The 22186-nt window shown below is 40.8% G+C and overlaps 1 protein-coding gene across 1 annotated transcript in view; it reads left to right on the plus strand.

The window, feature by feature from the left end:
• DAB1 (DAB adaptor protein 1) overlaps positions 1–22186 on the plus strand; it is a 1468439-nt gene that overhangs the window by 1146557 nt on the left and 299696 nt on the right. The window contains exon 6 of the mRNA XM_070786460.1: positions 14392–14594. Within this exon, the coding sequence (XP_070642561.1) occupies positions 14528–14594 (67 nt within the window). The 5' untranslated portion in view covers positions 14392–14527. The remainder of the gene's footprint in view (positions 1–14391; positions 14595–22186) is intronic.

Consider the following 22186-nt stretch of genomic DNA (forward strand, 5'->3'; position numbering starts at 1 on the left):
GTGATCTCTGTCTCTCCCCTAGTTGTACATATATTTCTCCGCCTGGTGGCTTCTCCACTTCTGCTTACTCATAACTTCTGCTGTCTCCCCTTGCTGCCTCAGAGCCTCTTTATGTGTATCTTTTCACTTCTGGCCCTGTTACTTGTGGACAGAATCTGTATTAACGAGTTCAAATTCTTGGGAGAGAGAATATACCCATCTTTTCATATGTCCAATCTGGATCTAACTCTTCCTGCGAGGCCAAACTGTGACTCTGATCATCCAGTGAATTGTCCTTGGATAAGGGATAGACTTAGCAAAGCTATGGTTTTTCCAGTAGTCATGTATGGATGTGAGAGTTGGACCATAAAGAAGGCTGAGTGCTGAAGAATTGATGCTTTCAAATTGTGGTGCTGGAGAAGACTCTTGAGAGTCCCTTGGACTGGGAGGAGATCAAACCGGTCAGTCCTATAGGAGATCAGTCCTGAATGTTCATTGGAAGGACTGATGCTGAACCTGAAGCTCCAACACTTTGGCCACCTGATGTGAAGAACTGACTCATTGTAAAAGACCCTGATGCTGGGAAAGACTGAAGGCAAAAGGGGATGGCAGAGGATGAGATGGTTAGATAGCATCACCAAATCAATGGACATGAATCTGAGCAAACTCCCGGAAATAGTGAAAGACAGAGAAACCTGGCATGCTACAGTTTATACAGAAAGTCAGGCACTATTTAGTGACTGAACAATGAAGAATGGACTCTGTGAAGCTGAAAAGTTTATACCTTATGCCTAATGGTTGCTAAGCTGGGACTTAGATTAGGGAGTGGACATCTCCAGGAGGGGCCATTATTCTGACTCTTCTGGTCCACTTTCTGGCCCCCGCAAATTCACATCCAGTCCAAATGCAGAATACAGGCAAGGCCTCTGTATGACCTCATCAGTTCAGAAGTCCAGATTCCCATTATCTAAATTATCTAAAATCATATAACAGTGACTAGGGCATGGACGTCTTTGCGAGGTAGGGTATTTTCCTACCTAACCCCAGCACTTACCACTGTGTGTTAAGCATCTTAAATAAATTATGTCACTTAATACACTAACCATATCTGGTGAATATTCTCAGAGCCATAGTATTTTGCAGTGTTCAGAGTCAGGGGAATCTAATAACAGACCCAGTCATGTGGGACCAGGGAGTGGATCACAAAGGCCTGGAAACTTGTGAATTCTCTTTACCATTGTGCCTGCATTTCCCTACTATGTTGCCGCATATTCAGATTACTTGGGGAGATTTTTAAGCATCCCAATGCCCAGGTGGAACCTCAGAGCAGTTAAATGAGAACCTTGAAATGGGTGTGTGTGCTCAGTTGCTAAATTGTGTCTGACTCTTTGCAACCCCATGGACTCTAGCCAGCCAGGCTCTTCTATGGGATTTCCCGGGCACCAGTACTAGACTGGGTTGCCATTTCCTCCTCCAGGGGATCTTCCCAATCCAGGGGTGGAACCTGGGTCTCCTGCATTGGCAGGCAGATTCTTTATCATTGAGCCTCCTGGAAGCCAAACGTAAATCGTCTTTCCACCTTCTCAGATGATTTCAACGTGCAACAAAGCTTGGGAGCCTCTGCCCTGCATTGCTTTACTCATCACTAGAGGCCAGTGCTCCAGGGGAAGGGTGAACGTGGTAAGGAAGCCTTCCCCACGGAGGGGAGCTTCAGCTGACAGTTGAAGGCATTTGCTGGGTGTGACAGTGAAGAGGGTATTGTGTGGACAGGAGATATCTACTAGCAGATGGCAGGCTTCCCTGATGGCTCAGTTGGTAAAGAATCCGTGTTTGCAGTTTGCTCGGTATTTGCTGAATGTGATGGAAGTTTTTTAAGATCCCGTGAGAAGGTTCACATAAATACATTCACACATCAGGAAACAACGGGCAACACACGCTCCTTTGTCAGAGCATCCGTCCTCATTTATGGCTTGAGCAAAACACAACCCCACGGTTATCATTGTTGTGGATACGTTTTGTGAGCGAGATAATTGTGGAAATTGGGTTGCTTCCCATCAAGAGCGAATCCTTTTGTAGAGAAAATTTGAGCTATCCATGTATTCCATTTTACAGTAATTGAGATTGGACTAGCAAGTCGTTAATGAAGCAAAGGAAAATGATGGGTTCTTTAGTTTTTTTCCAAAGGAAGGTAGAAAAAATTGATGTTTGAGAAGCGAGAGAAAAATTAAAATGGGGTGTCAGTGGTTGGAGGGAACATGCCCATTCCTTGGCTCTCTGGTTAATGAGAGGGTGGCATCTCTGTGCTGAGATCTCCCTTGAGTGCAGCTAGTGGGAAGCTGCCCCCTGTGGTCAGAACAGGCACTGGGATGTAGACCATCTAGGGATGAGCCCATGCCCAGGACCACCCTGGGTACTGCACAGCTTGGGGACATCTGTCTTTCTCACCCAGCTTACTACTGGCAGATGTTAGTCTGTGTGGTTCTCTTCCCCACTGTCAACTTTGAAGATAATGAAACGCAGCTTGAGCAAAGGAGAGTCAATAACAGCGGTATATATTTTAGCTACATCAGTAGGTGAAGCTGCCAAATGCAATGCTTGCTTATTTAAAATCCACTTCACTGGGAGGGCCTCATTAAATACTTGTCTTTTCTTTCTATAAGGCCCCGGGGAATGGCCATAGTTCAAGTTACTCAGTCACATCATGGAGGAAACGGGGATAATAGTAGAGGGCATTCAGTCTCCAAGAGCAAATAGACGTTGTGCCCCGCAATGTCATGTGGCTTGTGTGGTCAAAATGAGGACAGGCATTGGCTAAGAAGCTAGGTGGTGATGGAGGTGGAGTTTTAGGACTGGTGTTGGGGAAGAGGTATGAAGACCACCCGAGGCCAGTCCCTATCCCTGGGAGGGTGTAGCAGTCACCAGGCTTTGATTCATCTCTCTCTGTAACTTGCCCATGTAGTCTTCTGTGTACAGAGTAGGTGCTTAGAAACGTACATAGAATTGATTTGGTTTATAGAACCAGTAACTTGCTGGCTATGTGCTGAAGGAATTAGAGATATTTGCTCTTTTAGTATTTCTTCCTGAGAATTCATTTATCTAGAGTATCTTTGGAAAGAAAAATTTAAGAGCATAAGCTTTTAAACTCAGTAGCTCCACTGATGCAAGCAGTCTCCCAGTTGGTCCCCTTGTCCCCACCATCGTTGGTCTCCAGCCCCAGGGCAATTCCTAGGTTAGCATCATCTTGAAAGAATTGAGCTGTATCAGCCACTCCCCTCTTCAATCATTGTGGTATCCCTCTGTCACCTGCTGGTGAAGTGAAAGTTGCTCAGTTGTGTCCGACTCTTTTCAACACCATGGACTATACATATAGTTCATGGAATTCTCCAGGCCAGAATACTGGAATGGGTAGCCTTTCCCTTCTCCAGGGGATCTTCCCAACCCAGGGATCAAACCAGGGTCTCCTGTATTGCAGGCGGATTCTTTACCAACTGAGCTACCAGGGAAGCCTGTCATCTGCTAGTAGATGTTTCTTTAATCACTTCTTCTTTCTCCCACTAATGAATCAATTTGAAATTTGCACCTGGCAGCAGCACATGAATTTTTAGATACAAAAATTTATATATATATGCTACTGTGAATCTTCATGTTAAAGGAATAAACTATCTACTTTTCATATTAAAATAATTGTAAGTAGCTATTACAGAGATTGAGGTCTTCACTTCAGTGGATTTTTTTTTTTTCAATCCTGTCTGGGCTGCCTACTCCCTAGTTTGAAGACTATGGGGTCCCTGGATTGCCCATTGTACAGATGAATAAATTGAGGCTCAGACTAGTTTGATAGCTAAAGTGCCTAAAGGTACATAAACAGTCAGTGGGAGAGTAAGGCAGGAGTCCAACCCAGCCCTCAGCTATTGCTTTAGGTTCTGCCACTTACTGATACATTTTTGTAAAATCATAGGTAAAGATTTTAGAAGGTTGGTTAGAAGTCAGGCCCCAAGTATTGAAAACACTAATGGAATTATTTTAAGCTTATACACTTTTTTTCTGATCCTCTATTAGTTTATGTAATGAATTTTCATGGTGCAGTAAAGACTCAATGAAACTGTGTGATCCATTAGTTAAATGAAATGTTCCTAAGTATGCCGTGTTGCTGTCACATAAATTCCTTCAATATTGCTGAAATCTGGTTCTGACTTTTGTGAGCTTTGAGTTTGATTAAAGAAACACCTTCTGTTCCTCCTGTCATCTCCTTACTAAAGGATGTCAGATACCTGAGTAATAGCAGTACCTGTCTTCTGGAGTGGAGCATTTTATTTTCCCCAAAGTACTTTCACATAACTTTCATTTATTCCTGTTCATTTAATCCCATGAATTATAGCCAGCATTATCCCATTTTACAGATGAATAAACTGATGGACCATTTAGATTTTTTCATTCTAGATCTGCCCTAGAAATGTCAGACTACCAGATAACTGTATAGCAAGATCCCAGTGGTTTATTTTTCAAGTTAAAAGAAATCATGCTTTGTTCAGAGAGAGTTTAAAACAACTTGAGTCAGATTGTTTTGACTGTATTTAAAACTACTACTGCTATTACGCTTTAGGGACTTCTTTGGTAGCTCAGCTGGTAAAGAATCTGCCTGCAAGGCAGGAGATCCCAGTTTAATTCTGGGTCAGGAAGATCCCCTGGAGAAAGGGATAAGCTACCCACTCCAGTATTCTTGGGCTTCCATGGTGGGCTCAGACAGTAAAGAATCTACCTGCAATGCGGGAGACCTGGGTTTTATCCCTGGGTTGGGAAGATCCCTTGGAGGAGGTCATGGCAACCCACTCCAGTATTCTTGCCTGGAGATTCTCCATGGAAAGAGAAGCCTGTCGAGCTACAGTCCATGGGGTCACAAAGAGTCGGACATGACTGAGCACATTATGCGTTAGTATTATACTCTTCACATAAGTTAAGGAACACTGAAAATTCCCTATTGGATTTTTTTTTTTTTTTTAAGAGAGAGACAGTGCTGATGTTCATGTCCATGGGACCATACACTGTTGATTTTATGAAAGCCTATAGACCCTTTTCATTTTGTTTCTGGCTTCAGGTTATTTGAGCATGGCCTTTGTGGAACCTGTAACTGATCACATTTCCTTTTTTGCTTTGTCCTCCAGGACGTCAATAAACTTAGAGCTTATTTTCTGCAATCTGAAGATTGTTTTTGTGTCCTAGTCTTTTTTCTACCTCTGCCTTCATTTCCAATTCTTTGTTCCCCTTCACTCCAGTTTTCTTCATTCATTAATTTTATCCTTTTCTGGAGAATGAGTGTATATGAAACTTTATATAAGCTCCCTGACTTCTTTTTATTTTTTTTCATAATGTCAGGTGAACATAACCAACAAGCAACACAATTAACATGATGTCTCAGGCCAAGAGAGGTCTCCTACTTCTGTGATTTTCCCATCCTTTTCTGACATGTACAGTTGTAGCAAAACAGGTCTGCTGTGAGGTTGTTAATTTATCAACTTTGTGGCCTTCAGAGTTTTAATCCCAGGATATGTTCTGTCAGTGTAGGTATCTTTCTGGATGGGTTTGGTCTAAGCAAATGATGGCTGTGAGGATGGTGCTATTTTATCAGTAGAGAGATGTACTACCTTCAGATATCCTACTACAGTTTTATAGCCTTTGCATTTCTGATATCCCTGGCAGAATTAAATAATAAGCACTGCCATTGGGCTCCACAAAACCTTGCTCTTTCCTGTTCTCTTGACCCTGAAAAGAAGGATTATAGAGAAGGAGCAAATTTTGGGCAGTTTCCAAATGGAATATATCAGATAAGTTAGCCCTTGACACATTAAAAAAAAAACAGAAAAAGGGTTGATAGTTTAAAGTCATAGTCCCAGGGATGGAGAGGGAGATGGTCCCAACAAAGGCTGACTCTGGCTACATAATTAGCGCTACCAACCAGGGTTCTTGGCCTCTTTAATCAATAGAAATTGATCAGAGGCCAGACAAGAAATCCTTTATTGGGGCACCTGCTGCAGCAGGGGCGAATGAGAACAAACAATAGGTTCCCTTGCTGGCTGGCTCCCAGAGAGGGGCAAGCTTTTTCCTTATATGGAGTGAGGATAGCGGTGTGTCCAGGGGTCAGGCTGGGTAGATGGCTTAGGTGTTTTGCCCACCTCTTAGCTGGTGTTGCATGCAGAGGGCATGCACAGGTTGCTGCTTTTTGCTCCAAGCTCTTCAAAAGTAGCAGTTGGGTTTTTGTTCTCCTTGTATCTTTGGGGTTCAGAATGTGCCCCAACTGCACATGCATGCAGTTCCATACAGTTTCTTTGTGTTTTTTTGTTCCAGGAGAGGTATGTTCAGTTGCACGCATTGCAGCACGGAAGAAAAGGGTCCCTGTTTCCAGGCCTGTCTCAAAAGGAGCTTGTGGTGATTTCTGGGGTTAATTGATTAAAAAGTCTTAAAGGGCAATTCCTGGCATGGAGGCAAGTCTGGAGGGGAGGTCCAGGGCTCAGGAAGAGAGAGACCTGCTTGAAACAACCTTGGTCAAGAGACTTGTGTCAAGTCAAGCATTCCAGGCAGATACAGGATGAAGTTGAAATCTATAATAAGAACTGACAGCCATAAACTAATTTTAAACTCAACTAGCCTTGGGAATTAGAAAGCAGTCCATCCAGGGAGCCGGAATTGGGTCTGAGATTTTTTTTTAAAAAGAAAGGTGTTGCCAGAATTGGCTTTGTTACATACTTGGGTGTGTTATGGTCTGAGCTAGGCTTTTTTTTTTTTTTTTTTTTAATTTGAAGATAATTTCAGAATTACAGAAAAAAGTGTAAGAACATACAAAAAATACCCTACACCCTTTACTTAGATTCACCTGCTAATAGTTTTATCTCATTTGCTTTAGTATTTGTGTATTCTCTCTGTGTATATCCATAGATATACATACACATATGCTGTATACATGTCCGAGATTTGTTTTTCCTGAATCATTTGGATGGTGCATGTAGCTTAGCCCTTTATACCTAAATATTTGGTATGTATTCTCTAAGAATGGGCTTCCCAGGTGGTTCAGTGGGTAAAGCATCTACCTGCAATGCAGGTGAGGCAGGCAGATGCGAGCTTGATCTCCAGGTCAGGAAGATCCCCTGAATGAGGGCATGACAACCCACTCTAGTATGCTTGTCTGGAGATTCCCATCTAGAGAGGAGCCTGGCAAGCTACAGTCCATGGGGTTGCAAAGGGTTGGACATGACTGAAGCAACTGAATACACATGCATGCATTCTCTAAGAATAGGTATATTCTCTTACATAGCCATGAAAGTAAAATTGCTCGGTCGTGTCCGACTCTTTGCGACCCTGTGGACTGTAGCCCACCAGGCTCCTCCATCCATGGGATTCTCCAGGCAAGAATACTGGAGTGGGTTGCCATTTCCTTCTCCAGGGGATCTTCTTGACCCAGGGATTGAACCCAGGTCTCCCGCATTGCAGGCAGACGCTTTAACCTTTGAGCCACCAGGGAAGCCCTATATAGCCATAGGAAACATCAATTAAAATAAATTTAACATTGATAGAATATTTTTACCTAATTTGCCATCCATATTAAAATTTGTCGAGTGGCTCTCTGATTTCCTTTGTAGCATTTATTTTCTCTCCAAAAAGTGGATCTAATATTTCATTTAGTTGTTGTACCTGTTTAGGTTGTTTTAATCTAAAATATTTCCACAGCCTACCTTTGTCTTTGGTTTGCCATTTTTGAAGAATAGACTTTTCTCCACATTTTTGTATGCATGTTATTATTAGATTCCTGGCCAGAATACTGCATCATAGTGATGTGGTCTTCTCAGGATATTACCTGATATCCATCTGCTCATCTCTGTTAATGTTTTTTTTCATCTCTGTTAATGTTAATTTTGATAACTTGATGGAGGTGTTGTTCAGTGTCTCCATTATATGATCACAGATTTTCTGCTTGCAACTACAGACAACAAATGAGAACACACTTTAAGACCTATGGATGGCTTCCTGGATTTAGCATTTATTGACTTTCTGGGACAATAGGATATGTTGGGCTCATCTTGTACCTGCCCGTCACAGCTCTGGAAGAGCCCACTTCTAGAAACTCTCGGTCTTTTGACTAAGAGTTGTAGTAGAAACTAAAATCTGGGTATTAAGGTGTCACCTTGTCACTGGGGAATCTTTGCTTCTAGACCTGTTCAGTGGACAGGGCTAGGAAATATATGCATATAAACACATGTACACACACCTACATGCAGATGCATGTTTATTTTACAAACCATGAGTTTAAACCCTGAAATCTCCAGTTTCCAAACTATCCCCACAGGGCTCTTGCCTGGCTTCCCCCTTTCCATATTTTAATGGTTATTCTTGAACAGTGAGAGTCTTGGCTCCCAGGAACATTAAAAAATTTACTTATTTGCCCAATCCTATAATACATTTGGGAGAAGGCAATGGCACCCCACTCCAGTACTGTTGCCTGGAAAATCCCATGGATGGAGGAGCCTGGTAGGCTGCAGTCCATGGGGTCGCTAAGAATCAGACACGACTGAGCAACTTCACTTTCACTTTCCACTTTCATGCATTGGAGAAGGAAATGGCAACCCACTCCAGTGTTCTTGCCTGGAGAATCCCATGGACGGAGAAGCCTGGTGGGCTGCAGCCCATGGGGTCGCACAGAGTCGAACATGACTGAAGCGACTTAGCAGCAGCAGCATCATACATTTGGAATAGTTTCATAATTTCTTTTCCCTTAACACTACCAAAAAAAGCCTACTAAAAGGAGTTCAAGGTTTGTTTGCGGTACTCCCTGCCCTGGTCCTGCTCATGATAGGTTGTAAACAGTTAAATTCTGTGTTTGTAAGTTATTCATATTAATGATTTCTCTCCCACCCCTTCAGTGACTGTTTATGATGCTCCTTTGAAATACAATTGAATTTGTTTCAGTTCACTTCCAGTTTTAGCCCTTCCCCCACTTTCCATCGCTGTTAATTTTATTTTTTTATCTGAGATGTGAAGCATTAATATGCTTCCGCATGTAGAAATTAAGGAAAAATCTACTCTGAAAAGTATGACCCTCTGCCATGTCTTTCTACCTGGTCATCCTGCCATTGTAACATCTAGGATCTCCCCATGGAGAGAAACAGCTTCATTGTTTTCTGGTTTGTTTGTCCTGTTTCTTTTTGTAAAGATAAGCAGATTTACGTATCCTCCTTTCTTACATAAAGACTGGCATACTGTATATTGAGCTGGGCTTTGTAAGTGCCCAAATCTCATTGATTTTCCAAATCTTGCACTCTTGGTGTTGGTCTTCCCATTATACTGATGTGGAAACTGAGACTCCTTATCTGTACTGTTGCACACCTTTGTGCCTTATTGATAAATAGCCTGTTTTCAGTGCTTTATACTTTATATGGAAGTGATTAAGGTATGCCAAATCATGAAGTGTCAGGTAGTAGTACAATTTTTAATCCATCAAATTGCTGCCACTTGAAGTCCTGCTTCTTGGAAGTCTACCTCTTCATCTGGTTTTTAAAACTGGATGTCCCTTTAGACTGGAATTTTCAGTGTCTTAACATCTCACACAGTGCTTAAATAAGGATGCGGCGCACCTGGCTGGGAGAGTTGTTTTTGACTTTCTGTTTTTCCTTTTTAAAATTGAGATGAAATTCACATAATATGAAATTCACCATTTTAATGTCGATAATTCAGTGTCACTTGCTTTACTCATAATGCTGTTTAACCGTTACTGCTATCTAGTTCCTAAACACCTCATCTCCACCATAGGAGACCCTGTAGCCATGAAGGTGTCAGTCCCCGTTCCCTGCTTCCCCCAGCACCTGGCAGCCCCTGCTCTGCTTTCTATCTCCCTTCGGATTATTTGTTTTGGATAGTCTGGAGGAAAATGGAATCATTTTCCATTTTCACAATAAGTGACCTTTCATCTTAACTTTTTTCACTTGGCGTGTTGTTTGCCAAGTTCATTCACCTTGCAGCCTGAATCAGTTCTTCATTTTGTTTCATGGCTTGGATAGTATTCCGTTGTATGGATAGACTTTTGTTAATTCATTCTCCAGCTGATGGACCTCAAGGGGGTTTTGAGTGAAACTGGGGAGAAGATTGGCTTGCATCACCCTGCCTTGTGCTCTGCAACCTACTAGCCACGTGACTGTGAACAAGCTACTAAACTTGTGCCTCCCTTTTCTCATTTGTCAAGTGAGTGACTGAAGGATCGGATAAGATAATATACGAGAAGTTCATAGAAGACAACCTGGAGAACAGTAGTAGTAGTAATAGTAGTGTTAGTCGCTCAGTTGCGTCCGACTCTTTGCAACCCCATGGACTGCAGCCTGCCAGGCTCCTCTGTCCATGGGATTCTCCAGGCAAGAATACTGGAGTGGGTTGCCATTACCTTCTCCTGGCAAATAGTGGGTCCTCATAAACTTAGCTGTTTCACCTTTGGATTGTATGAGGGTGGGAGGGAAGGAGAGTGAACATAAATGTGTATTATAGTAGGTGTTTTAGTGTGTGTTTGTTCTGTTGTAGCTGCTCAAACCTTTGTACTTTGTTTTATTAAAAAAGGCCTATCTGTTTTCTTTGCTTTGTGGTTTGGTATTTTTGCACCCCGCCCCTCCCTACTCCCCATCACTGAACATGGGATTTTACATTTAGAAGCAGTTCAGTAGACAGAATGTCTGTAGTGGAATGTTACATAATTCACATTTAGATTTGAAGAGCTCATTATAAAAAACCTGACACACTTCAGGAATATTAAATTACTGCAGATTGTGTGGAGCAAAGAAACATTATTGAAGCATTTCAAAATTCTAGGCGAGCCTGAATTTAACTGATAGGGTTTCACAGCTTTTACTGGGGAAAAATGATTTGAGTTGTCACGTGGTTTTCTGGGCCTAGAGGACTTTAATCTCCTTAATTACAAAGAAACGAATTTCCTAAATAATTTGAAGCTACTTCACAGCATTTGCTCAACCTCTGGCTTTTGGAAAATTAAAGGGAATGCCAGGGCCCTGGCCATAGAATGTTCTCTTCTTACTGAAGCTTTCTCAAGCACATTTTTATTCAAGATGATGCTAGTTTCCTTTCTTTATTGATATGGGGATGTACTTCAGGAATTCACAAGTAATGCTTATAACACTTGAACACAATCTCATTTTGTTAAACAAGTCGGACACTGGAGATGCCCACAGAATAGACAGAGGTGCTGTATTATGGCTTACAAAGTCAAAGGGAAGAAAATGGTGCAAATCTAATCCAGTTTTATACACTGACTTTTAAGAATGCTTGAAATGATTTAAAACCCACAGATTTTTCAGTCCATGACAATGTTTATGGATCAGGTACCTACTGTGTGCAAGCCCAGCATGATGGAAATATCTTAGCTCCTACCATTTCCTACAATTTGTCTTTAGAAAGCAAACTTAACCTGCCATGGTTTCCTCCTCTGTAAAAAGAGGATAGCAATATGACCCTGAGTCTGTGTTGTGACCTTGTATTCCTGTGTTCATAACACAGGAAACTATTCGTGCTTAGTATTTATTGAGTACCTGCCAGGAGATGTGTCAGACACTCTTCCAAGCATGTTCCATGTGTGATCACAATTTCCTTAGCCACTCTAATAAAGTTGATACTGTTACTCCATTATAAAGGTAGAGAAACTAGGCAAAGAGGGGTTCAGTAATTTCCTTAATATCACATTGCTCCTAAGTGGCTCAGGCTATGAAGATGGCCAAGAATCAGATCATAAGTAAGGAGATACACTGTTTCCAGTGAAAGCTCATACTGCTGCTGCACAACAGGCCCCAATAAGTCAAGAGATAAGTTGTCCAGGCAAGGAATAGTGACTTTATTTAGAAAGCCAGCAGAGAAAAAAGATAGTGGACTAGTTTCTCAAAGAACCATCTTACCTGAGTTAGAATTCAGGCTGCTTTTATACTAAAAGGTGAGGGTATATGGTTGGTTGTTGCACACCTCTGGGTGTTTTAATCCTTTGTTCTTGCAGCTGTCCATGTAGGTCAGGTCACAATGTTCCTCTAAACCTTCAACAAGACAAATGTTTCTTTCTGCCTTGCAACTTTTTATCTCTATATGAATGGAAAAATGTTACACCTTTAAAGGTCAGAGCCTTGTGAATGGGCTATCCTGTATATTTCAGGCTATAGACAACATTCTTATCTTATAGCAAAAACAATAGAGTACAAAGGTTAAAGTAAAAGAAACAGATCCAACATGGAGTCAGATTTGTTCTTCCCTGTTACAGTTCCATTTAACAGAGAGATCAGAAAATCTTTCTGCCTAAGATACCTCTTTGAACTGGACCTTGAGAATGTCAAGGTAGACTTGAAAACTTCCACAGAAAAGTAACAGCACAATTGAAAATTGGGAAGTTAGGAAAGTATATCACCTCCCTACTAGACTTCTGCTTCCTTTTGTTATTTGGTTGTTAACGTAAAGCCTCCCTGGACATGCTGATGCTTCTGCCTGAGACAACCATTTATTCACTGATTATATATGCATTAGGACCCATTGGTCCTTTCCCTTGCCTTCCACCTGACGAAAGCATCATTCTTCAAGATCACACAGTGCAGAGCTTCTTGTCTGTGAAGCTTTATTGACTGTTTCAAACAAAGCAAAAAAAACTTGCTTCTTTGTGCCCCAATCTGTTTTTGTTCTGATCATGTGTATTTCAGTATCTTACACGACTAACACCTCTGCTAGACTGAGCTTCTTTGAGGACAAGAGATCAGGCCTTGACTCTCTACTCTTGGGTTGCATGGTTGTACAGTATAACCATCTGTTGACATGAATGAGCCAGCACTTGCACCTGGCCCTTCTTATGTTCTTAGTAGATACCTGTTAAAATGAAGTGACTAGTATCATTAATAAAATTATGTATTCCATTATAGGACAAAATTTTGTGACTCTGTCATCTCTTATGGAATGTTGTCTTTTGGGGGCAAGAGGTTAGGAAGGAGATGAGAGCTTTAGTGGTATGATACAGATAGACGGCACAGAAGTGGTGGGAAAAGTGCTCATTTTCAACGTAGTTTTCCATGTACCCCATTCTAGGAAAGTAATATTCCATTTTCTTTATTTGCAGTCTTAAGTCCTATACTGTAAGTACATTCATTCAGGGCTACTGTCCTTGTTAAAAAATAGTTTGTTAACAACAAGGAAATAAGATATCTTTGGATAAAGGTGTGAATTTCCCCATATTTAAGCCTTATTAAATTTTTGTGTGCCTTTTACGTTAAACATTTTCTAGTTAAGACATCTTTAATTGGCATGATTAAGGGGCTTGGGTTATTATTCTTATTGAGCTGAAACTGGCATTCCGGGTCACCCTTTTCAGATTAAACAGTTCTAGATCTATTTTGCAGGAGCTAAGAATTGGCTGCACAGTTTGAAGATCCATTTCCAGTAGCTTTATCTTAATATTCTTCAAAAATGAATAACTCCTGAATGTGTATTTTCAACTGAACTCTCACATGTAACTATCAGAGATAGAGAGTCACTGGGAAAGATTGTTGACTTGACACCGGGAATACATTCATTCAATTTAAATGAAATCAAATGAGATAATGTATGTGCAGCGGGAGCTGAGGGCACAGTATATAGTAAATATATAGTAAATACTGGCCGTAATTGAAGTGGTATTATTATCATTATTATCTCTTCCCAGCACAGTGTCTGAGCTTAATAGTATCTAGTAGTGTGCAATGCATGTTTATTACAGAAAGAGGGATGTAATGTGTGTCTGCCTGCTTCTTTTCCTTTTCTCTTCCTCCCCACATTAAATGCTTGTCTGCTCATATAGCTGGGGGGGAAAGCTGACATAAAAATTGGCTTGCTGGAAAGTTTCTCAGCCCCATTTGTCACCTTACCCTTGAAGCCCAATTGTATGTCAACTGCGTGTCCCTTCTGATGCCTGCTCGTGAGGGACAGACCACAGGTCACTTCCCTATGATCTGCTTCAGCTGCCAAGGCTCTGGTCAAGCTCCCCTGATGGATGGGTGCCTTATTGTTGGAAATGCCTCCACGGAGCTGCTCAGGAAATAACGCCTGTCCTGCATTTTCTGGGTGGTTTTCCGTGCTTGACAATAAGAAACATGGAAAATAAAGCATTGAGTTTTGCTTTTCTTGAAAGTCCGGTGTTTTAAAGATCTGTTATGTGTTTTCTATTTGAGTTTTGCAAATAAGGCCTCTCAAGCTCTTTCCTTGAGAGCGTGTGAGCCCTGTCAATGGCTTAATGAAACCATGTGGGCAGTTTATACATGGAGACCAAGGTTTTCCTGTTTTTGTATGTTTGACAATTCCTTTTTGCCCTTCTAATTTCTGACTTCACCAGGGTGGTTATTCTGAGTGTTCTCTTCTCTTGATTTGCAGCGCTCGGAAGGAGTGAATGAAATGTACAACTCGGGGTGTCGTTTCTGAAAGGAGGAGTCATTTTCTTGAAGAGGAGTCCTCAATGAGCCTGGCCAAGGCCCGGGATCTGTGTGAAGTGGACTAAGGATTTAGTAGGATGTCAACTGAGACAGAACTTCAAGTAGCTGTGAAAACCAGCGCCAAGAAAGACTCCAGAAAGAAAGGTAGGGCTCAATCTGTTCCTTTCCAAATGGCTACTTATTGTGCAGCAGTGGGTTTTCGGTCTTTGGAATAGGATTTGTGCTATCTTTGTGATTGCATATAGTTTTACAATCACCAGCATTATTTGGTGTCTTTTGTATTCATAGTATCATGTTTTAATGGCTCATCCTTCTCTGGGTAAAATCCAAAAAAAAAAAAAAATTCATAATATACAAGGCCATTCTTAACCTGGCTTCTACCTCTCTCTCCATCCCTCTAGCAATATCACTGCCTAAATCTGCGCCACATCCCCACCCAACCCTGTTTGCTTTCCAGGCATTCTGTGTCTTTAGTTCACCTTTGAATATATTAGGTTTGTCAAAAAGTTTGTTCAGAATTTTTCTGTAAATCTTCCGCAACGAACAAACTTTTTGACCAGCCCAATACCAGTGATTCTCAAACTCCAGGCATGCAAGCATGACCTAGAAGATTTGTTAAAACACAGACTGTTGAGTCTCGTTCCTGGAGTGTTTGGTTCACTATGTGTAGGGTAGAGCCCAAGATACATTTATAACAAGTTCTCAAGTAATGCAGATGCTGGTAGTTCAGAGACCAGATTTTGAGAGCACCTGGGCTAGCAGTTAAGCCCCAAATCCTTTTGTTGCTCTCCACTTTTTCTTAGACTGACCTTCTCCTACTTATTTTTCAGGGTTGAGCTTAGTAGGGCTCCTGAAGGGCCTTTCCTTACTCCCCAAATTGGGTTACTTCTTTTGTTTGTTTCACCAGCATTTTATTAGTATCACACTTTATTAAAAACACCCTGTATTTTCATTGGAGAGCTGTGCTATACAGTCCTTCAGAGCTGGATCTCTTGTTCACCCTTTTAACTCCCAACAATTAAAAAGTGTCTGACATAGAGGAGGCTCACAGGTATCTGGTAGAGAAGACTGGCATGTGTAGTATGAAAACAAAATGATTCTATTGCTTGTTCATGATTTTTGGAGGATTTGTTCCTATGGCTTTATGACCATGTCTATTGTTATAATAGGATGTAGGCAACTTGTTGCTTGGTATACATGTGTGTGTGTCTGTGGTGTGATGTGTGTTTTCTGTCTTCTCTTTTCCTCCCTTGTCTTTTAAGACTGCGTGGAAGAGGATTAATAGAACTCTCTTTCAAGTCTTAAAATCTGTCAGTATGGGACTGCAAACAAGCTGTCGTTGGTTGCTTTGTATAGGCAGTGATTTGTCTGAGGCATAGCCATGCCTGCCCAGTCATGTTTTCTGATGGCATTGTCTGATGCTCCGTAGGAAGCAAAGGACATAAATGTAATGCATATGCAGTTCTTGGATAGTCAGAACCCTAAGAAGGACTATAAATTTTGCTTTAGATGTTTATTTTAAACACAAGTATTTTGGAAGAAGTCTATTTTATCCTTTAAAACCTAATATAAGCCTTGCTTTTTATGCATGAGAGTATAAGAATAATAGAAGGAAAGCAAGTGAGAGAACAGGTCCTAGGAGAACTGCTACATGGAAAAAAAATTATTGCAGAGCCCAGTATGTACTAGAATTCAAATGCTTTTTCACTGGAAACTGACAAGTTATATTTTTGCTTCAAATTTAACCTTTCCACTAAACTTATGCTCTTGAATGTTTAATGCATTAGAATTGTACTTAATGCATATCTTTTCATTCTTAATTTAAATACACAAAACCTGCAGCATTCTAAAGAGAGGATTCAGGTTTTAGAGAACATTGGCTTAGTTGAAGATTTGGAATGGGACTGTGAAGGTGACCTTTTGAACTCCTCCTTATCTTCACATCTTTAGTAGGTCTAAAGTCAACAGAGTACCTGTGCAAGGAGTATCCTCTAGTGAGTGGCCAATACTGTGAAGTCTGGGCAGGCAGAGCTGGATTCAGATTCTGCTGTATTACTTCCAAACTGTGTGATCTTAGCATGTGACTTCACCTCTCTGAGACTCAGTTTCCTTTCCCTTAAAATGAAGATGTAATATTACAAAGCTCAAAGGCTCACTAGGAAGATACATTGAAATAAGGCCAATAAAACACTGAATATAGAACTTGGCATATGTTAAAAACTCAAAAAAGTTTATCTGGAATCTTCTTCTTCTCTTCTTCCCGTTTCCCCCTCCTCTTCTCCTCCTCCTTCTCATCTTCTTCTTTCCCTGTCATCTTTCTCCATCTTTCCCACCTCTCCCTTCTTTTCCCTATTTCTCTTCTGCCTTTTCCATTCCATCCTCCTCTTCTTTCTCATCTTTATCAGAATCATCACACTGTTTTCTCTTACCCAAGGCGATCTTAAAAAGTATATAGATGATTTGTCCAGAACAAGATTTTACAATTATTTGTAATTATTCAACAGTGTTCAGTTCAGTTCAGTCGCTCAGTTGTGTCCGACTTTTTGCGACCCCATGAACGGCAGCACGCCAGGCCTCCCTGTCCATCACCAACTCCCGGAGTTCACTCAAACTCACATTTGTCGAGTCGGTGATGCCATCCAGCCATCTCATCCTTTGTCATCCCCTTTTCCTCCTGCCCCCAATCCCTCCCAGCATCAGAATCTTTTCCTATGAGTCAACTCTTCACATGAGGTGGCCGAAGTACTGGAGTTTCAGCTTTAGCATCATTCCTTCCAAAGAACACCCAGGACTGATCTCCTTTAGAATGGACTGGTTGGATCTCCTTGCAGTCCAAGGGACTCTCAAGAGTCTTCTCCAACACCACAGTTCAAAAGCATCAATTCTTCGGCGCTCAGCTTTCTTCACAGTCCAACTCTCACATCCATACATGACCACAGGAAAAACCATAGCCTTGACTAGGTGGACCTTTGTTGGCAAAGTAATGTCTCTGCTTTTCAATATGCCATCTAGGTTGGTCATAACTTTCCTTGCAAAGAGTAAGCACCTTTTAATTTCATGGCTGCAATCACCATCTGCAGTGATTTGGGAGCCCCAGAAAATAAAGTCTGACACTGTTTTCGCGGTTTCCCCATCTATTTCCCATGAAGTGATGGGACCAGATGCCATGATCTTCGTTTTCTGAATGTTGCACTTTAAGCGAACTTTTTCACTCTCCTCTTTCACTTTCATCAAGAGGCTTTTGAGTTCCTCTTTACTTTCTGCCATAAGGGTGGTGTCATCTGCATATATGAGGTTATTGATATTTCTCCCAGCAATCTTGATCCAGCTTGTGCTTCTTCCAGCCCAGCGTTTATCATGATGTACTCTGCATATAAGTTAAATAAACAGGGTGACAATATACAGCCTTGACGTACTCCTTTTCCTATTTGGAACCAGTCTGTTGTTCCATGTCCAGTTCTAACTGTTGCTTCCTGGCCTGCATATAGGTTTATCAACAGGCAGGTCAGGTGGTCTGGTATTCCCATTTCTTTCAGAATTTTCTACAGTTTATTGTGATCCACACAGTCAAAGGCTTTGACATAGTCAATAAAGCAGAAATAGATGTTTTTCTGGAACTCTCTTGCTTTTTCGATGATCCAGTGGATGTTGGCAATTTGATCTCTGGTTCCTCTGCCTTTTCTAAAACCAGCTTGAACATCTTGGAAGTTCACGGTTCACATATTGCTGAAGGCTGGGTTGGAGAATTTTGCGTATTACCTTACTAGCGTGTGAGATGAGTGCAATTGTGTAGTAGTTTGAGCATTCTTTGGCATTGCCTTTCTTTGGGATTGGAATGAAAACTGACCTTTTCCAATCCTGTGGCCACTGCTGAGTTTTCCAAATTTGCTGGCATATTGAGTGCAGTACTTTCACAGCAACATGTTTCAGGATTTGAAATATCTCAAGTGGAATTCCATCGCTCCACTAGCTTTGTTCATAGTGATGCTTTCTAAGACCCACTTGACTTCACATTCCAGGATGTCTGGCTCTAGGTGAGTGATCACGCCATCGTGATTATCTGGGTTGTGAAGATCTTTTTTGTACAGTTCCTCTGTGTATTCCTGCCACCTCTTCTTAATATCTTCTGCTTCTGTTAGGTCCATACCATTTCTGTCCTTTATTGAGCCCATCTTTGCATGAAATGTTCCCTTGGTATCTCTAATTTTCTTGAAGAGATCTCTAGTCTTTCCCATTCTGTTGTTTTCCTCTATTTCTTTGCATTAATCACTGAGGAAGGCTTCCTTATCTCTCCTTGCTATTCTTTGGAACTCTGCACTCAGATGCTTATATCTTTTGTTTTCTCCTTCGCTTTTCACTTCTTTTCACAGCTATTTGTAAGGCCTCCCCAGATAGCCATTTTGCTCTTTTGCATTTCTTTTCCATGGGGATGGTCTTGATCCCTGTCTCCTATATAGTGTCACGAACCTCCGTCCATAGTTCATCAGGCACTTTTTCTATCAGATCTAGTCCCTTCAATCTATTTCTCACTTCCACTGTATAACCATAAGGGATTTGACTTAGGTCATACCTGAATGGTCTAGTGGTTTTCCCTACTTTCTCCAATTTAAGTCTGAATTTGGCAATAAGAAGTTCATGATCTGAGCCACAGTCAGCTCCCGGTCTTGTTTTTGCTGACTGTATAGAGCTTCTCCATCTGTGGCTGCAAAGAATATAATCAATCTGATTTTGGTGTTGACCATCTGGTGATGTCCATGTGTAGAGTCTTCTCTTGTGTTGTTGGAAGAGGGTGTTTGCTATGACCAGTGCATTCTCTTGGTGAAACTCTATTAACTTTTGCCCTACTTCATTCCGTATTCCAAGGCCAAATTTGCCTATTACTCCAGGTGTTTCTTGACTTCCTACTTTTGCATTCCAGTCCTCTATAATGAAAAGGACATCTTTTTTGGGTGTTAGTTATAAAAGGTCTTGTAGGTCTTCATACAACCATTCAACTTTAGCTTCTTCAGCATTACTGGTTGGGGCATAGACTTGGATTTCCATGATATTGAATGGTTTGCCTCGGAAACGAATAGAGATCATTTTTGAGATTGCATCCAAGTACTGCATTTCAGACTCTTTTGTTGACCATGATGGCTACTCCATTTCTTCTAAGGGATTCCTGCGCGCAGTAGTAGATATAATGGTCATTTGAGTTAAATTCACACATTCCAGTCCATTTTAGTTCGCTGATTGCTAGAATGTCGACGTTCACTCCTGCCACAGCAGTTTTTATTCTTGATACCCTTGTCTGGACCAAGGCACAAGGAAAGCACACATATACATTAAAAAGAGAGAACAAGAATGTGCTGGTAATAGGATTAATTCATTTCCTGTTCTTTAGTTTCGGCTATGGGATTGTATAAGTATTCCATTAAACAAATGTTGCTAGCTGGGCCAAAATAAGTAGAACTTTAAAAGGAAGTAAGTAGTTTATATATTCATGGGTCTTGAATCTTGAATATAAGAGTGTTACTAAACTCTTTTAGTAATATTTTTCTATGACTCCTCTTTGATTTTCTAATGAAGCAATATATAACCTTATAAGTAAGTTTCAGGCTTCTCCCCAGTCTTTAAATATTTGTTCTTTTTCTTATTTTATTACATTGTCTCAGCCTGTTAGTACAACACACTTTCCTGGTAACTCAGATGATAGAGAATATGCCTGCAATGCAGGAGACCTGGGTTCAGTCCTTGGGTTGGGAAGATCCCCTGGAGAAGGGATTAGCAACCCAGTCTATTATTCTTGCCTGGAGAATTCCATGGACAGAGGAGCCTGGTGGGCTACAGTCAGGGGGGAGGTTGTAAAGAATCATTAATATGATATTTAGTAGACAGTAGGTATTCTTAACTTTTTCTTAAATTAATGGAAATGCCTTAAATTACCTGTAAGTGTGATATTTAAGTTTTTTAAACATTCATTATTAGTTCCCCTTCATTTATCATTTCTAGGAATTATTTTTTAAATCTTGAATTTTCATGTTGAATTTTATGATGCTTTTTCTAAATTTATTTCAATGATTATACATGTATTTTTTCTTTCAGTTTAAAATCAGTAATGTCATGGGTTTCACTGATAGAGTTTCTACATTTCTGTTTATGATATTTTATAAATCCTATGGTTTTAGTTTGATGTTTTACTTAATATTTTGTTATTTATATTCAGCAGCGAGGTTGGTATATATTTTTCTTTTCTTGAACAATCTTTGTGCCTGACATAGGTCAAATTTAATAACCTTACATAATGATATTGGTGGTAAGGAAACACAATAATTTTAGACTTCTTTATGAACAATAAATACTTTTTTCTTTTTTAATAGTTTCATAAGACTTTTTAAAAATTATAGATGCCTATTACTGAAAACTAGAAATGACAAGGTAGGCATGCATAATCCTAAAAATTAAAAATAACTTATTAACATTCTAAGTTACTTCCTTCTGAACTGACTTTCCTGGGTAATATATGTACTTGAGATTATGCTGTTCATATGATTTTACATGCTGCTTTGTCAGTTGACATTCTATCATAAGTATATTTCTCATTTTACTACCTGGTATTACAGAATGGAAACGTTTTTCTTTTCTTGGCAAGATTTAGATGGTTGGTGGGGCAGACATTTTGCTTCCTTAAAAAAAAAAAAAGCACCTGACATGTGAGACATGTGCCATGACAAAGAGCGGCATAAAGAATGTTAAGAGGCCATTAATAATTCTTCACAAACCTGTCACCCTAGTTCTTTGACCCAGGCTGTTGAAAGTAAGTCAGACAGATTCACAAACAAGTCACACTGGAGCATATTTCACCACAAATGCGTTTCTAGACAGGCTGTGTATGAGATGCAACTAGAGTGTTCATAGTTCAAATAAGGAGGGGATGAAAGTAGTGAGGAATAAAGTTGTTTCCTTCATGTCATTTTTGTTGCATTGTGTCACTACACACACAGCTAGTCAGAGGTGCCTCTTCTGGGAGTGGGATTTCATGGAGGACCAGAGAGAAGGAGTGTACACTCTCAGGTTCATTATCTGCCCTGAAAGGGAGAGGATCAGCCGACAGTTTGTGGTGAGCCTGGCCTTAGGACACCCAGTAGAAGACTGTGGTAGAGGAGTGGGTCCCAGCATTAACAGACATATCTGGGGGTGATTTTAGTCAGCAGCAGCTGGCAGCTTAGTGTCATGGAAGAGCACTAACTGTGGAGTCCAGCAGACCTGGTTTTTCCTCTGTGACTCTTGTCCTTATCTATTGTGTCACCAGAATTTAGCCCCATTGACCCTTGTCTTTAAGTGTGTGATTCCAATGTGTGTGAGGGGGAGGTGGTGGGTATTACTTCTCTGCTTGTTATCAGAAAGGTGAGTGAAATTACCTTGGATAAAGGGCCAACTTGGGATCTGCAGTATGGTCAGGGTTAGCTTTTTTTGTCCTCTTCCTTCTGAGATCACGGGTTAGTATTTTCTCCCTATTTTATAGAAATACTTGGACATAAACTTAGTCACTTTCCTTATATTTATTTTGGAGCTCTACTCAAGGATAATTAACGAAGAACAATGGCACAGCAACATGCTACCTGATTATTTCCTCCCAAACTGTGTTTGAACCCTAGCTGTGTGCCTCAGTAGCTGTGCAGACTTTGGGGAGGTTTCTTAGAAAATTTCTGTCAGTTGTGGCGAAGGAGTGGTTTCAGGAATGGCATGCTCAGGGT

This window comes from Bos indicus, chromosome 3 (genome assembly GCF_029378745.1).
Source record: "Bos indicus isolate NIAB-ARS_2022 breed Sahiwal x Tharparkar chromosome 3, NIAB-ARS_B.indTharparkar_mat_pri_1.0, whole genome shotgun sequence".
Taxonomy (NCBI): Eukaryota; Metazoa; Chordata; class Mammalia; order Artiodactyla; family Bovidae; genus Bos; species Bos indicus.